The following is a 17,591-nucleotide window of genomic DNA, read 5'->3' as shown; positions in this document are numbered from 1 at the left end:
TTTCAAGGTGAGTTGAGTACTCGAAGATTAGTCACCTATCACTATCAGTTCAGTGCATTGGCCCGATCGAAGAGGCCGTGTGGCGAAATACGCGAAAAAAACTGTGAAACAAAGTGTGAAAAGTTTTCTTTTCTGTCTATCTTTGGGAACAAGCGTTGCTAATAAGTATTCCATCTGTCCAATATGTTTGTCCATACCAATCTCATAGCTAAGCGTCTCTCTCTCTTAAGCAAAATGTGATAGAAAACACACATTGGAGAAAGAAATTGGACAGGTGGAATAACACCCTAAGAAAGATCCGCTGAGTGATATAGATAAAGTTAGACCAAGCTAAGTCGCTGCCACGATTTTGATAGGCCAGACTGTGCAAGTCTACGTACAGGGAATGGACATTCGGGGAATTGGACGTACAGGGACTGGATATTCGGGAAATTGGAGGTAAAGGGATTGGACATTCGGGGAAATGGACATTCGAGGCCACAATCTGTTATTTAAACGTCATAATTGCATAGAAGCTTAACGTTTAAAACACTTGCACAGCCTGGGCTATCAAAATCGCTGCCGACTTAGCTTGGTCTAACTCTATCATTATTTAATTTGCAACGGGACAAAGTTATTGTTTAACACCTGGTACAAATTTTTCTCCACTTATATTGATATTTCATGTGAGCTGTTTTTAGTGCTTTTTCATACCAGAGCCACCACAGCGGAGCTTTCATGATTAAAACGTTAATAATTATAATGCGATAGACAATCAACGGGGTGATATTGGTGAAAGTTTAAAAACAGTGTTCTATGAAAAATACTCTACTAATCTAGAACTAGCGTTTCTAATAGTTAACAGAGAACAAAAGTTTAATTAGTGCAAAGTGGGTGTGTTCGAAATCGAAATCTTATCTGTGAACGATATCAAAATGATTACTGAAACGATAATCGTGCGAATAACAAAAGCCGTATTAATTAAGTGAATTTTAGAAGCAATCGTATTATTATTCGATTGAATGTAGTTTCATTAGATTTTATTTCAATTGACCTTTGTATCGTGTGAGATGGCTCAAGATACATTAATATGGAAGATCGTGCTAGACTTCTTTATATTATGCTGTTGTAAGTATATTTTATATGTTATTTAAATATTTAAGGGGCCCTCTGATGATCAGTCTGGACGATATCGGCCTGTCAGTTGTTCGGAACTGGCAACATTTGCGTTTAACTGACAGGCCGATATCGTCCGGCGGACTGGTCAGTGCCCACTTTAGTCTATGTACACTTTTCAGTATCAACCCAATGGAACGCCAGTAACGATCGCTTTTGCATTGGCAACTTCATCTCGTGTTGACCTTCGTTTTTAGGGTTCCGTACCCAAAGGGTAAAAAACGGGACCCTATTACTAAGATTCCGCTGTCCGTCCGTCCGTCCGTCTGTCACCAGGCTGTATCTCATGAACCGCGATAGCTAGACAGTTGAAGGGGGGCTCCCATACAACAAACACGATTTTTTTTGCTCTATCTTTTGTTGATGGTGCGGAACCCTCCGTGCGCAAGTCCGACTCGCACTTGGCCGGTTTTTTTTTATGCGCAGCTGTGTGAAATTGTATAATGTAGCATAACTAGGCTCTACCTACAGGAAAAGCAGACATTACACTGAAAAAAAAAACTTTCACGCCTGTGTAAATGCCTTCGTACTCGTACAATATAAACAAACGAAAGCTACAGAATAGGCCACTACGTGATTATGGTGGATTTATGTTTCCATGTCCTAATTGTACTTATTGCGGTGGGTATATGTATACAGTACCTATATACCCGGTGAATAATATTGCACATCGGTAACGTACGTTAGAAAGAGACAATTGGAGACAACGAAAAAGAGAGAAAGAACGCTCTGCGAAGCCGAAATTCCTATGTGCAATATTTATCGCTGGGTATACTGTAGTTAGGGCTGGTGATAAGAATATTGAGCACCCAACTCAAAATTAATAATTATTTTTGGGTGATCGATCGCATCAATCGCATGGGAAACACTCTCGTAGATAACGCTGTCAATAATCACGATATCATTATATCTTCCCACTCCCAGCGATATTGAGGTTTATCTTGGTTTTATTAAGGTCAGATAGTGCTATGCGGAAGTTATTCCAGTTTTAGAAATATATACGAATGATTGATAACCTGAGTTTACGTAATCCTTTTATGACTAGATAGCGACCTTTTCTTAAGTATTGTGGAATGGGAGAGGCTAGGTCACAAACACAAATAATTTAAAAGAAGCATAATTATTTTTAAAGCTAAAAATTTTCAACATGTTTCGTTCTATTGAGATGAACTTTATAATCAAGTCATTCGCATTGACTAACTGACGCAGAAGAAAGGTTTTTTAAACGATAGTTTTTAGAGTTCCGTACCCAAAGGGTAAAAACGGGACCCTATTACTAAGACTCCGCTGTCCGTCCGTCCGTCCGTCCGTCCGTCCGTCCGTCTGTCACCAGGCTGTATCTCACGAACCGTGATAGCTAGACAGTTGAAATTTTCACAGATGATGTATTTCTGTTGCCGCTATAACAACAAATACTAAAGACAGAATAAAATAAAGATTTAAGTGGGCCTCCCATACAACAAACGTGATTTTTGATCGAAGTTAAGCAACGTCGGGCGGGGTCAGTACTTGGATGGGTGACCGTTTTTTTGCTTGTTTTTTGTTGATGGTGCGGAACCCGCGGAACCGCGAATACCGTGCGCGAGTCTGACTCGCACTTGGCCAGTTTTTTTTTGCTACGATAGTAATCGTATGATCGAGGTGAGAAAAGAAACACGCACTTTAAAGTGTCAGGGGAGTCTGAACAATCTAAAATGACTTGAAAAATGAAACTATATGTATTCTAAAGCCCAAGATACACTTGTTAGTTTTACTTACGTAAGTAGGGACACAGACATACTACAGAATGAGAGATGAATATCGTTAGCTTTGTCCCTACTTACGTAAGTAAAACTTACAAGTGTATCTCAGGCCTAATACTTACTTAGTAAGTAAAATTATTACAGAATTTTATCGAAGAATGCTCAAGCTAGCATTCATTAAATGTAGCAAATCTCAGTTAATTTTTGCCGTTCTAAAGATTATCAAAGGTATGTTAGATTTGACATATGTACGTTTATGAATTATTTTTATATTTTCAGTGGCCACCCCCCTCCTGTACTTTCAGTTCTGGAGCAACCCTAACCTAGGAGGTTTCTTCGCGGATGACCCTAGCCTCCACCTGCCGTATACACAGCAGACTGTGCCAGAAGCGGCGCTGGCGCCGGCTGGGTTCACTCTTGTTATTGTCACGGTATAGTACAAAGCTAAGATCACTTGTCCTTTCGCTACAAGTACCTACAAGTAGGTACCAGGGATGTTGCGAACATCCGCATCCGCATCCGCAACCGCGGAACTTCCGCATTATTTTCAATATCCGCATCTGAATCCGCATCCGCATAAAATCGATGCGGAGCTTATGCGGATGCGGATGTCGAACAAGTCGGTACAGGAACGTCTTAGCGGCGGCGTAAGTGCTAGGTAATTTCGTCATTACCTATAACGAAATCGTCTAGATCCAGAAAAGTCGGCCAATTTACTGTTTATTAAATACTAGCTGTGCCCGCGGCTCCGCCCGCGTGGAATTCGGTCTGTGTCAGTAAGCTAATTCATCCCTAATTTCTCTTTCTCTCCCCTGGAGGCGGAACTTGAAGTAAAGTTGACAGATGGATACGATTAGCGGACTGAAGTCCAGATAAAATATTTTACAATTAGGTAGGTACTTACCACTAAACAAAACTACACTCCAAAACCAATAGTTTTTTTCGCCCTTATTCCAATATTAGACGTGATTTAAACGACACAGAGTTATAGTAGGTGTATAACGGACCCCTGCGTGGGCAGGCGCGATGTGTAGCCAACGCGCCCAATGAGGTGAAGGGGTGATTTCCCCAAGAGTCGGGTCCGAGTCCGGACGGCCGCTGGCGAGGTTGCGGAAGAGTACTTCGGCGTTCCTGGGACCTCGCCTTATAGCAGCGAGGCGGCAACAGAGGGGTTTTAGTGGGTAAACCTGGGGTCTCATTAGCTCACAACAGGGAGTCCCACATAACCATCCCGGCCCGTCCCCGCGCCGGGTGGTATGCTTAAAGCATTTCCCCTCTTAAAAAAAAAAAAGGTGTATAACGGACAATACAGTACTACTTTTGTATTTTTACGTTCTTGAGTGTACCTATCCAAAACATGTCCATAGCAAATATCATCCAATTCTGTCCTCCAGTCAAATCATTCTGAGCATGAAAAATTAAGATTTATACACATAGAAATCCATACTTCCTAACAAACTTTCGAATTTAGGTCTAATATTATATTAGTTAGAAGTAAGATTACAGGAAAGGAGAATATTATAAATATCAAAAACTTGAGGCCGAGTATTTACACTTTATTTACAGTTATGTTTATGTATGCACAACTAAATATCTACATATATGTATGTACCGGGGATTACTTTTAACAGTGTAAAAAAATGTTTAATTATAAATTGGCCTAAGTCGTAGTCGCTTGGTAGGGTGCCCAGAATGCCATCTTTATTAAAGTAGGGCTTAACCCTTAAAATCGTATTAAAAACGCGAGCGCAGCGAGCGCGAATTTTTTTTGATAGAAAAAAAATTGAGAGATGGGAGTAATGTTGTCAGGGACACAGCCGCAATGGTTTACGTGAAACGTTGGTGTGGATATCTAATGCGAAAGCCGAAGGCCGAGCTCCATGTAGGGCCGAAGGCCCGAAGCGTCCAGGCTGTCAGTACTTAAGCACAGAACAATAGTATCAGTGTCTAAATGCGAAGGCCGAAGGCCGAGCTCCGCGTAGGGCCAAAGGCCCGAAGCGTCCAGGATGTAAGTGTTTAAGTCGTAGTAGTAGTCGCTCGATAGGGTGCCCAGAATGCCACCTTTATCAAATTAGGCTTAACCTTTAAAATCGTATTAAAAACGCGAGCGTAGCGAGCGCGAATTTTTTTTGATAGAAAAAAAATTAGAGAGGCTATGTCAGGGACATAGCCGCAGTGGTTTACGTGAAATTTTGGTGTGGATATCTAATGCGAAAGCCGAAGGCCGAGCCATGTAGGGCCGAAGGCCCGAAGCGTCCAGGATGCCAGTGCTTAATCACAGAACAATGGTATCAGTGTCTAAATGCGAAAGCCGAAGGCCGAGCTCCGCTTAGAGCCGAAGGCCCGAAGTGTCAGTCGTAGTAGTAGTCGCTCGGTAGAATGCCCAGAATGCCACCTTTATCAAAGTAGGCTTAACCTTAAAATTTAAAAACGCGAGCGTAGCGAGCGCGAATTTTTTTGATAGAAAACATTGAGAGAGGCTATGTCAGGGACACCGCCGCAATGGTTGAATTTTGGTGTGGATATCTAATGCGAAAGCCGAAGGCCGAGCTCCGCGTAGGGCCGAAGGCCCGAAGCGTCCTGGATGTCAGTGCTTAATCACAGAACAATAGTATAACTGTCTAAGTGCGAAGGCCCAAGGCCGAGCTCCGCGTAGGGAGGAAGGCCCGAAGCGTCCAGGCTGTCAGTGCTTAAACACAGAACAATAGTATTAATGTAGGTTAATGTGTGTGCTGGGCTCTCCAGTACCCGCTGATGCACCGCAGTACTTACCGTCGAGCGCGTCTGTCGTGCGAATCCGCTGAGCGGTCAACCGTTCTTCGCACTGCGTGAACGTCTCCGATTCTTCCTCAGATTCCTGAGACCGTGCTACCTTGTAACCTCAATACGTTGCGAGAATTTCGCAAAAAATTAGTTTTTTTCGGATAGGTATGGTAACGCGTTTAAAATGCAAGTCCCAAATTGTTTGACATTTACAATTACTTAATACCTATTTAAAAACTTTCGCGTTTCGAACACATATTAACTCACATTTATAGACCTATCTCGAAATTTATTTTATTACCTTTATTTACCGACGTTTCGACACAGGTTTCACTGGTCATGGTCGCGGCTAACTGATGTCCCAACAAAATGTCAAAACAGAGATTTGTGCAACTACCCGACGAAAAGTGTATGAAAAAGTTTGGGGTAGACATCATATTTTCAAACCACCCACTTCACATAATGTTAATTATATTGTCAATAAACCCGCGATAGACCCGTCTATAAATGTGATTTAATATGTATTTGCAAAGACGTTTGACATTGACTAAGAAAAATGTTGTTTTTTTTACAAAGTACATTCACAAAAAAAAAGTGTGCACCACTTTCTTAAGTTAGCGCCATAAGATTCAGGTGCAAACATAACTTAATTGAGTGTAGTGGCCACCCCCCCTTTTAGGGGTTGAATTTTTCTAGCCTAAAATAGGGCCTGGGAGTTTCTTGACAGATTAGTAAAGTTTGCATCAAAATCCGTTCAGCCGTTTTCACGTGATGCGCGGTCAAATAAACAGACAAACAGATAAACAGATAAACAGATAAACAGACAAACAGACAAAAATTCTAAAAACTGTTGGAACGTGTTCTGTTATCGATTCTAAGTATCCCCAACCAACTTTTTTTCGAATATCTTCCATGTACAGACTTTCGACCCTCTTCAGCTTTATTATATGTATAGATAACGCACCTATATTCTTGCTCAAATACTAAACGTTTCGTTTATTTTTTTTAAATAAAAAAATACTATACTGTAATATTTGACGTTTTCTAAGTATGTACCTAATCTTGACATCCGCATCCGCATCCGCGGATGTGAGCCTTTAAATATCCGCATCCGCATCCGCGGATTTCAAAAAATCTGCATCCGCAACATCCCTGGTAGGTACATGCGGCCCACACCAATTTTGGTGTCTAGCCATAGTAGGGTAACAGCACCAGTGGCCAGCCAGGTACCAGTAGTCAGCCTTTTGAGTCGTTTATTGGTCATAAATATCTGGTATATTCGTTTAAACAAATCACGAGTACTCAAATAGGAGCTTTGATTCCTTATTAGTTAATACGTTACACGACAGGTGCGGTGAGGGAACGGGGGGAAGAAATATACTCGTTCATACAGGTGCTGTTTGTCGACGAGTGCAATAGTGTCATGTCCGCCATATTTTTTACTGCACGTGGTGTTCTCTTAACAGGCAAGAAAAACTATATTTTAATGTTAAAAGTTATTGTTTTTGTTAATGATTGGTTTATTTATTAGTTTATCTATTAAATTGCATTATATTTGAATGAAAATACTAATATTTCACTTATAAATTGAGGGGGCTGGCCACTGGATAACACTTTTTTCCAAAGAATCCAGTGCCCAGCCCCCCACGGCTGACTTTTGGGTTATTCGTTTATTTTATTATTTTCGAGCCAATGCGACCGTTAGGACCGTTAAATTTACGTTTTCAAATTTAGTTAGGCATGCCCTAGTCAATTTAAAGTAAAACCCAGTAGTCAGCCGCATTTGAAATAACGTTTTAATGCGGCTGACCACTGGGTTTCGCTGATCCAGTACTCGGCCATTGACCTTGCTTGGTACGTCGCCGTCAAAAATATGTCCACATTTTTAAACCCTATCTCATTGAAATAAGGTTTAAAAGTATATACATATTTTTGACGTTAACTATACATAACTATCATTTTGCTTTTTCCTGATCGGTATAATATGACTTTGTTTATTAATGATAAAATGATAATTAGATCTGAATAGACTCGTTTAATAATTTTTTACCGAATACCTACTAGGAACATAATTATATATAAGGATTTACCTCGTTAATTTTTGACGGATTAATTATTAGAAAATTAATATTGCTATTCTTAGTATGCAAGAATAGTGTTAGTAAAAAAGTACCTATGGCCAACAAATTTCGTGTCATAAGAATTGTATGTACCTATAAGAATTTTATTTTTATAAAATAAGTAAACAGGTAAGTAATACATATAAGCAAAAAAATAATAAACTAAAATTATAAATCAAAAATAGATATTATAACATCGTCAATTTTGATACATGCAAAAAATTATAAACTAAAATTAAAAACTACAACTAACTACAATAACAATAACAATAATTATAAAGAAAAAATAAATATTATAATATCGTTGATTTTGATATAAATATTAGTGATTTTGATCTAATTATTATGAATAGTTTATATAGGCTGAGTACTGGGTACACAGAGGCTGCTTACTGGATTTTGGAGGCTGACTACTGGAGAAAAGTGCCACTTTTTGTTTAAACTTAATTAGAGATATTATAAAGAGGATTGTTATTTTTTTAAATATTTTGTTTTAAAACTATGATAAACAATTGATCTAACCATGTCATTTGTTTAATTATCCGACTAATACTGTAGAAATGCCGAACGTTCAAACTTAAAAAAGTCGTTATAAGGCTGACTACTGGTGCCTTTACCCTAGCTGCCGCGCACCGCTACGGAACGGGGACGCCTGCTCGCGCTTGTCATATCTATCGAAATATACGCGGTTTGTTAGAGAGTGAATCTTCTGTACCTACTATTATTTATTCTCTGGCCAAACTTTGATCTCAAAACGCCAGTCTGTCCTGCATAAGTATTATTTCCGTCCTTTGTTTAACTCATTTTCTTTTGTTCTCTATTAAGTTTAGAATTCATAACAAGTAACAAAACCACCGTTTGATGATTCGTATTGCATTATAAAAATGATAATAATATTCGTTAACAATATAAATGTGTGCTGATAACATATATGCGAATATAAAGTCATGTAATCAGTTTTAATTAGTGTTTTTGATATACCTTTACATCTCTTCTAGGTAATAATCGTGGAATATGTCCGCGACAAGAAGGGGCGCAGCGTCGGCGAGAAGTTCCTCTGCGACCACCTGATCCCCGGCTGGGTGTGGGTCAGCTACGTCACTATTGGCATCTTTACGTTCGGCGCGGTGGTGCAGCAGGTTACTTCGGAGACATTGAAACACATCGTTGGGAGGCTGAGGCCGCATTTCTTTGATGTAAGCAACCCAACTAGCAAATGATGACGTAAGAAAGGCACCATTAGTTCGTTTTTAGGGTTCCGTACCCAAAGGGTAAAAACGGGGCCCTATTACTAAGACTCCGCTGTCCGTCCGTCCGTCCGTCCGTCCGTCTGTCACCAGGCTGTATCTCACGAACCGTGATTTAAGTGGGGCTCCCATACAACAAACGTGATTTTTGACCGAAGTTAAACAACGTCGGGCGGGGTCAGTACTTGGATGGGTGACCGTTTTTTGCTTGTTTTGCTCTATTTTTTGTTGATGGTGCGGAACCCTCCGTGCGCGAGCCTGACTCGCACTTGGCCGGTTTTTTGGCATTAGAAATAAGGTGAACAATCTTGACGTGTCTTTTTATTGAAATAATGGCAAATATGTAACAACTAGCTGTTGCCCGCGACTTCGTACGCGTAGATTTGTATATTCATATTCATAATCATATTCATATTCATATTTTATTGATAACGTTAATTACATGTTAGGAGTAAGTACATAAAATAAAATTACATTTCACTAAATGAAAACATACTTAACAACAAATAAAAGCAGAACAGAAATACATATGTCGTGTCGATCATAATTATAAACTTAAAACTAAAATAATTCCATGTTTCGTTAAATAATTTTAAATAGTTGCATTAAGGCTTTCTAATAATCCATATTAAAATATCTAAATTAAAAATAACATTTTACAGTGAAAGTAATGTCCCATCATGGTCCCATCGAAACAGTGATTTAGACTTTCACATTGTGTGTATGGATCAATGACACCCTGTCGAAGAATTCGTCGATCGTGTAGCAGGCCATCTCCAATAACATTTTTTTAATCTTTCTAGTAAATGTGACATCACTAAGGACATCTCTGATTTCAGCAGGTAACGTGTTGAACAGTCTGACGCCTAAAACACCAAGGGATTTCTTAGCTTTAGCGGTAGTATGGGCCGGTACCAGAATGAGACTTCCACCGCGCGTGCTTCTACCCGATTGCTGCTCACGGGTTTTATAAGAGCTTAGATTGCTTCTTACGTACTTACACGTACTTATTGTTACGTACTTCTTGGTGGTTATAAATTCTACATTAGCTTAGAACATTATGCAGCAAAAATAGCAGTAGGGACGGTTAATCATTTGTTAATTAGTATACAACGCATGAGATTTGTCTTTCACAACCTGGCTACGAAGTTTCAAGACCCTAACTGAATAAAATTGTTCTCGATATAATCTCTCTCAACCCCCAGAAGATTTTCAAGTCAACTATTTAATAAAACCTACGACCTAACTACCTATTTACGAAGTTTGAAGTTCCTAGCTTTAAATAAAATTTGAACCCTCTACCAACTCTCAACCCCTGTTTAAACTTTTAGGGGATGAATTTTTAAAAACGCTGAAATTACTTTTCTTGTATTGTAATAATATGCCTTTATACAACGATTCAAGTCCCGCACTCAAGTAAATATTTGGGTTCCATACAAATTTTCGACCCCCTTCACCACCTTGGGGGATGAATTATCAAACTCTGAAATTAGTTTTCTTTTCTCGAATATTTTTTTACGAAACTTCAAGTTCCTAGCATTAAATAAAATTATAACCTATACAATCTTTCAACCCCTTTTTAACCCTGTTATGGGATGAATTTTTAAAAACGCTGAAATTAGTTTTCTTGTGTTCTAATAATGTGGCTTTATACAAAGATTTAAGTCCCGTACTCTCAAAAATATTTGATCTCCATAAAAACTTTCAACCCCTTTTTCACCTCCTCGGGGGATGAATTTTTAAAAACGCTGAATAGGTTTTTTTGTTTTGTTTTAATAAAATACCTTTTTACGAAGTTTCAAGTTCCTAGCTTTAAATAAAATTTGGACCCTCATAGGGGATGAATTTTTAAAAATGCTGAAATTACTTTTCTCTTATTCTAATAATATGTCATTATACAAAGATTCAAGTCCCGTACTTACAAAAAATGTTGACCTCCATACAAATTTTCAACCCCTTTTTCACCACCTTGGGGGATGAATTTTCGAAAACGCTGAAATTAGTTTTCTTATTTTTTTATATAATATATTTTCACAAAGTTTCAAATTCCTAGCTTAAAATAAATCTTGAACCCCATACAACCTTTCATCCCCTTTTTAACCCTTTTAAGGGATGAATTTTTAAAAACCCTGAAATCACTTTTCTTGAGTTCTAATAATATGGCTTTATACAAAGACTCAAGTCCCGCACCCTCAATAATATTTGATCTCCGTACAAACTTTCAACCCCTTTTTCACCACCTCGGGGGATGAATTTTTAAAAACGCTGAAATTAGTTTTCTTGTTTTTTAATTTAATACCTTTTTGCAAAGTTTCAAGGTCCTAGCTTAAAATAAAATTTGCACCCCAAGACAAAGTTTCATCCCCGTTTTTACCCCCTTAGGGGTTGAATTTCCTAAAACTTCGCAATTACTTTGTTTTGTAATCGGCTATTATGCCTTTCTAAGAAGTTTCAACGCATTTGTAATGGATTCAAACTTTCAACCCCTTTTTAACCCTGTTAGGGGATGAATTTTCAAAAACGCTGAAATTACTTTTCCTGTCTTATAATAATATACCCATATACAAAGTTTCAAGTCCCACACTCACAAAAATATTTGATCTCCATACAAAATTTCAACCCCTTTTTCACCACCTTGGGGGATGAATTTTCGAAAACGCTGAAATTAGTTTTCTTGTTTTTTAATATAATACATTTTCACAAAGTTTCAAATTCCTAGCTTAAACTAAAACTTGAACCCCATACAACCTTTCATCCCCTTTTTAATCCCCTTAGGGGTTGAATTTCCTAAAACGTCGCAATTACTTTATTTTGTAATCGGCTATTATGCCTTTCTAAGAAGTTTCAAAGCATTTGTAATGGATTCAAACTTTCAACCCCTTTTTAACCCTGTTAGGGGATGAAGTTTCAAAAACGCTGAAATTACTTTTCCTGTCTTATAATAATATACCCATATGCAAAGTTACAAGTCCCACACTCACAAAAATATTTGATCTCCATACAAATATTCAACCCCTTTTTCACCACCTTGGGGGATGAATTTTCGAAAACGCTGAAATTAGTTTTCTTATTTTTTTATATAATATATTTTCACAAAGTTTCAAATTCCTAGCTTAAAATAAATCTTGAACCTCATACAACCTTTCATCCCCTTTTTAACCCTTTTAAGGGATGAATTTTTAAAAACGCTGAAATTACTTTTCTTGAGTTCTAATAATATGGCTTTATACAAAGACTCAAGTCCCGCACCCTCAATAATATTTGATCTCCGTACAAACTTTCAACCCCTTTTTCACCACCTCGGGGGATGAATTTTTAAAAACGCTGAAATTAGTTTTCTTGTTTTTTAATTTAATACCTTTTTGCAAAGTTTCAAGGTCCTAGCTTAAAATAAAATTTGCACCCCAAGACAAAGTTTCATCCCCTTTTTTACCCCCTTAGGGGTTGAATTTCCTAAAACGTCGCAATTACTTTGTTTTGTAATCGGCTATTATGCCTTTCTAAGAAGTTTCAACGCATTTGTAATGGATTCAAACTTTCAACCCCTTTTTAACCCTGTTAGGGGATGAATTTTCAAAAACGCTGAAATTACTTTTCCTGTCTTATAATAATATACCCATATACAAAGTTTCAAGTCCCACACTCACAAAAATATTTGATCTCCATACAACATTTCAACCCCTTTTTCACCACCTTGGGGGATGAATTTTCGAAAACGCTGAAATTAGTTTTCTTGTTTTTTAATATAATACATTTTCACAAAGTTTCAAATTCCTAGCTTAAACTAAAACTTGAACCCCATACAACCTTTCATCCCCTTTTTAACCCCCTTAGGGGTTGAATTTTTCAAAATCGCTTCTTATCTCTTGTACACTTTACAAATGCAACCTAGTGTGCAAATTTCAACTTTCTAGCTTTTGTAGTTTCGGCTCTGCGTTGATGAATCAGTCAGTCAGTCAGGACACTTGCATTTATATATATAGATAGATTATTATGAAACTAATACGATCATTTATTAGGGTTCCGTAGCCAAATGGCAAAAAACGGAACCCTTATAGATTCGTCATGTCTGTCTGTCTGTCCGTCTGTCTGTCCGTCCGTATGTCACAGCCACTTTTCTCCGAAACTATAAGAACTATATACTGTTGAAACTTGGTAAGTAGATGTATTCTGTGAACCGCATTAAGATTTTCACACAAAAATAGAAAAAAAACAATAAATTTTTGGGGTTCCCCATACTTCGAACTGAAACTCAAATTTTTTTTTTTCATCAAACCCATACGTGTGGGGTATCTATGGATAGGTCTTCAAAAATGATATTGAGGTTTCTAATATCATTTTTTTTCTAAACTGAATAGTTTGCGCGAGAGACACTTCCAAAGTGGTAAAATGTGTGTCCCCCCCCCCCCTGTAACTTCTAAAATAAGAGAATGATAAAACTAAAAAAAATATATGAATTTCATAAGTAATAGTTACTGATTTTAAAAAAGCGTTTTTCAATTAAAAGACATGTCAAGATCGCTTACCTTCTTTCTAATACTAAAAAACGAACTATAGGTTTCAGTACACGAAAGGTGCACAGTCAGCAGCAGAAACAACTAAGCGGGCAAGGCAAAAATGATCTGTACGGATATGATGGTCGTTCTTGTCTACGTGACAGCGTGATAAAACGGTGTCCGTCACTTTCTTTCCCACGGTGTTAAACAGTGACAGTTATTTTATCACGTGGATAAAGATGGATAAAGCTATCCATAATAGGCTGGCTGTAGACTCTCTTATTCTCTTAACAGTAAAGTGGTATTCAGATCATTTTGAACACCTCGCCCGCTTGGCTACTTCTGCTACTGACATTTATTGCTTAAAAAAAGACGAAATAGAGATGGAAATCACAAGGTAATTCGCATCTCTATCTGAGTGAAATAATAGTTACCATGTCGGTCTAACTCATAGCTGCGTGCTCCTCGATCCGTCAGATCTTTCTTAAATATAGTGTACCTAAATAACTAGTGCTTGCTGGAAACCTTTTAAATGGGTACTTCTGATTAATAATTTAATTTGATACTTTTGATTATTGCTATTTAAGTGATCTATCAAAATTGCTTTTACAGTACCTACATATGGGGCTACTTTTCCGCACTAGTGCGTAAAATAGCACTTTTCGTGCGTATGTCGAAACTTTAAAGTGCCATATGTACTGTAAAACGTTGTTCGATACACGTGCGAATAGGTAATTCGCAACTCGTGTCGATTTAAAACACTCCCTTCGGTCGTGTTTTAATGTATCGCCACTCGTTTCGAATTTCCTCTTTTTCGCACTTGTATCGAAAATAACTATTACTTCTAACAATTTTTGTTGAAATCAAGACAAAGGCTACAAATAAATTTACGATAACGGTAAAAAGTTGCATATTACCGGAGTTTAACCCAAATTAGAGGTACTATGGATACGCGTCACATATCGCGTCATTAGCACCTTCGTCTCATTTACTGTTAAGTTTCTTTGTCAATATTGTATGCTTACGGTTATTTTGATGCTTTGGAAAGACACCCATTGTTAATAATGTACCTATAGGTATTGTATATTGTCACAATTACGAAATTATCCTTTGTACTATGTTGTACCTATTAGGTTTTTTTTATTAGCCCGTTTTATAGTGTCCCACTGCTGGACAAAGGCCTCTCCCCTTGATCTCCACAGCTCCCGTTGTTGTGCCTTTCCGGCCAGTTACTGGTAAAAAGTCTCAAATCTAAATAGATTTCAGCATAGTAACTTCACATTACTCTCATGGCACAGTTTTTCGTATCATTCGTATGCTCTTAGCAATCCATAAAAATCATCGACGTTATTTGTAGTAAGTAGCCAACAAAACATAATTAAGTTAAAGCAAAGTAATCACAACATTTCTTCCTCCTTTCCAGGTCTGCCGTCCGATCTACAACGCGTCAGACCCCGCCAATGCTAACGGCTTCATCCAGGTCTACTCCTGCGCAGACCCGGACGACTCGCGCACTAAAGAGCTCAGTCAGCTCAGTCTGTCATTCCCTAGCGCGCATGCAAGCTTCGCTATGTACATCGCCGTATTCTACATTGTAAGTAAATTAGAGTCCGTTTAATCTACGAGGAACTTTGCATCAACTTGAATAGAACAGAGTGAGGGTTCTCATTATACGGCATATCATAGAAATTTGAGATTAATGATGACATTTGCCGCACTTTGTCATTGCAAATGTTAGTTTGGTCCAACTCTACTGCATTTGAAGCGTTAGACAAGGGCTGTATCAAGGTTCAGTGCTGAGACCCATAAGTTACAATACGGCTGCTATAGGAACATAACGTGTCACTGGGGCTATAAAATCATTTACGGCTCGGTAGTAATTAGTTATTCTGTGCCACGACATTGAGTGACTTGCGACGGCGGCAGCGATATCCATAGGTTGGAGTGAGACAGAGCGACCGAACCTTTCGTTCCCACCTATGGTTGTCGCTGCCGCCGTCTCCAGTCGCGTAATATCGTGGCCGAGCCGTTAAGCCAAGCTTCCCATAAACGCAAGGTCCATCTAGTATTGCTTAAAAGATCTAAGTTTGTATTTGCTATAGTACAATGCAAGCCTTCTAAATCGCCAAATCTAAAAGTGTAGTCTAACTAACTCTCCTTAGGCTCATTTAGACGGCGCGCGAACTCTCATGCGATTTTAGTTACATTGCGGACCATTGAGGTAACAACAATTCAGCCGACCGACCAAATAACGCAATGTAATGAAACTCGCTTGCAGTTCTCGCACCGTCTAAATGAGCATACTCCTATTTTGTTTTTAGATATACCTGCAACTGAAATGCAAATGGCGAGGTTCGAAGCTGCTTCGACACGCCGTTCAGTTCCTCGTTCTCTTGGCTGCGTTATACGTTGGACTATCGAGGGTTGTAGAAAACTTTCATCACAGAGATGACGTGGCTATAGGCTTCGTTATAGGAGCCATCGCTGCCGTGCTGGTGGTAGGTGCCTTTGCTTATCATATATGTACATTACCATAACTACAAACTGACTAACTAAAGTGTTAAAGGACATCGTCGCAATTTTCATCGCTCTAGTAGGTAGTAGATATATCAGAAAGTCATTGCCTACGCTGGGTATCAAGGGTAAAGGATAATATGACCGGACAGATCGGGCCGTGTCCGGGCCGGAGCTTCCGGCGTTTACTTTTCTATGACAGATACAGGTGTTCACGTGATGCTTTCCATAGAAAAACGAATCTCTGGAAGCTCAGGCGGCCTAGCCAAGGTGACAATAGCTTACGCTTCGCCATCGAATCGCTTTGTGACTCTATCAATCTTCCGTATTCGTGTGACAGTGACAGTTGCGTTTCGTTCGCTACGTAGCGTTAGCGATGGCATGTTGTCTACGGCGCCTGGTCCGAACAGTCTAACATGAGTCACCCTTAATGGCGCCCGTCCATCTCGTATAGCTGTCGTTCTGAAGGTGTGACACTTTATATGTTAGAAGATATCAGCAGTTTCTCGTTCTGACTGTGTTATGCGTTGGCCTGCCGCGGGTAGTTGAACACTTTCATCACAGGGATGACGTGGCTATCGGCTTCGTTACAGGCACCATCGCCACCTAGTGGTTGGTTGCTTAAAAAGGTTTGTTCCTGGTTCGTCGTATTCCTGTTTCGTCGTATTCCTGTTTCGTCGGATTCCTGATTTGTCGTATTCTTGTTTCGTATGTATGCTAGAAAAAGTACGATCACTGGTGATTACATTAAATCTTCATATTTAGTAAATACTGGTTTACTGCACGAGTTGCACGACATATTTATATGTATATAATTCCGACGAAACAAGAATACGACGAATCAGGAATCCGACGAAACAGGAATACGACGAACCAGGAACAAACCCTTAAAAATATTCTGTAGACGGATCTCCGAATTGCGAAATGATATTCAAGAATATCTTAAACAACGGAATATCTTAAAGTAACACATTCGCCCGTCAGTCAAGTCAGTATATTTTTATTAAAAATAAACTAAGTACTAAAACAAATAATAAAAAGCCTTAAAATAAAAATTACAAACTAAAATTAAAAACTAGAATTAAAAACTAAGCTTGAAAACTAAGCATAAAAATCGCCTATTAGCTAAAGCATTAGATTGCATTTTAATTTGAAATAATGTTGTTTTCAGATGAAATTCGTGCTGAAACCCAAGAAGTACATGTCCGGGACGTGGCAGGACACGCCGCAGCAGAACATCCTGCCGCGGCCGGTGTTGGCGCGGTGACTTTAGTTAGAATCGCTAACTAAACTAAACTTGTTAGGCTTTGCTTAGCCTTTGTCATGCAGTGGACTCGAGGACGATATTTCTGCGCATTTTGAGAGAAAAGAAAAAACATTTTTCTTAATCATGGGTGACCCGACACGGCAGCAAAAATTTTTTTAACAACATTGTCGGTCTAGGCCTGCAAATTGAGCTGTGTGTTCTATTCGTTACTAGCTACTGGGTCCAGCAATTCAGTATGAATCGGTTTTTTGACGTTAAATTAATTTTATCGTGACTAAAACTGTAAT

The 17,591-nt window shown here is 38.6% G+C and overlaps 1 protein-coding gene across 1 annotated transcript; it reads left to right on the top strand.

Annotated features, from left to right (window-relative positions):
- The first annotated feature begins 1,044 nt into the window (after window positions 1-1,044).
- LOC134655443 (putative phosphatidate phosphatase) lies at window positions 1,045-17,304 on the top strand. Its single transcript, XM_063510912.1, has 6 exons — window positions 1,045-1,107; window positions 3,177-3,328; window positions 8,779-8,976; window positions 14,947-15,117; window positions 15,845-16,021; window positions 17,209-17,304. Exons 1-6 carry the CDS (start codon window positions 1,050-1,052, stop codon window positions 17,302-17,304), a joined length of 852 nt encoding a protein of 283 aa, XP_063366982.1. The 5' UTR covers window positions 1,045-1,049.
- Window positions 17,305-17,591: the final 287 nt, after the last annotated feature.

This window comes from Cydia amplana, chromosome 16 (genome assembly GCF_948474715.1).
Source record: "Cydia amplana chromosome 16, ilCydAmpl1.1, whole genome shotgun sequence".
Lineage (NCBI taxonomy): Eukaryota > Metazoa > Arthropoda > Insecta > Lepidoptera > Tortricidae > Cydia > Cydia amplana.
The sequence above is the reverse complement of the archived record's forward strand: the minus strand, read 5'-3'. Positions and strand labels throughout refer to the sequence as shown.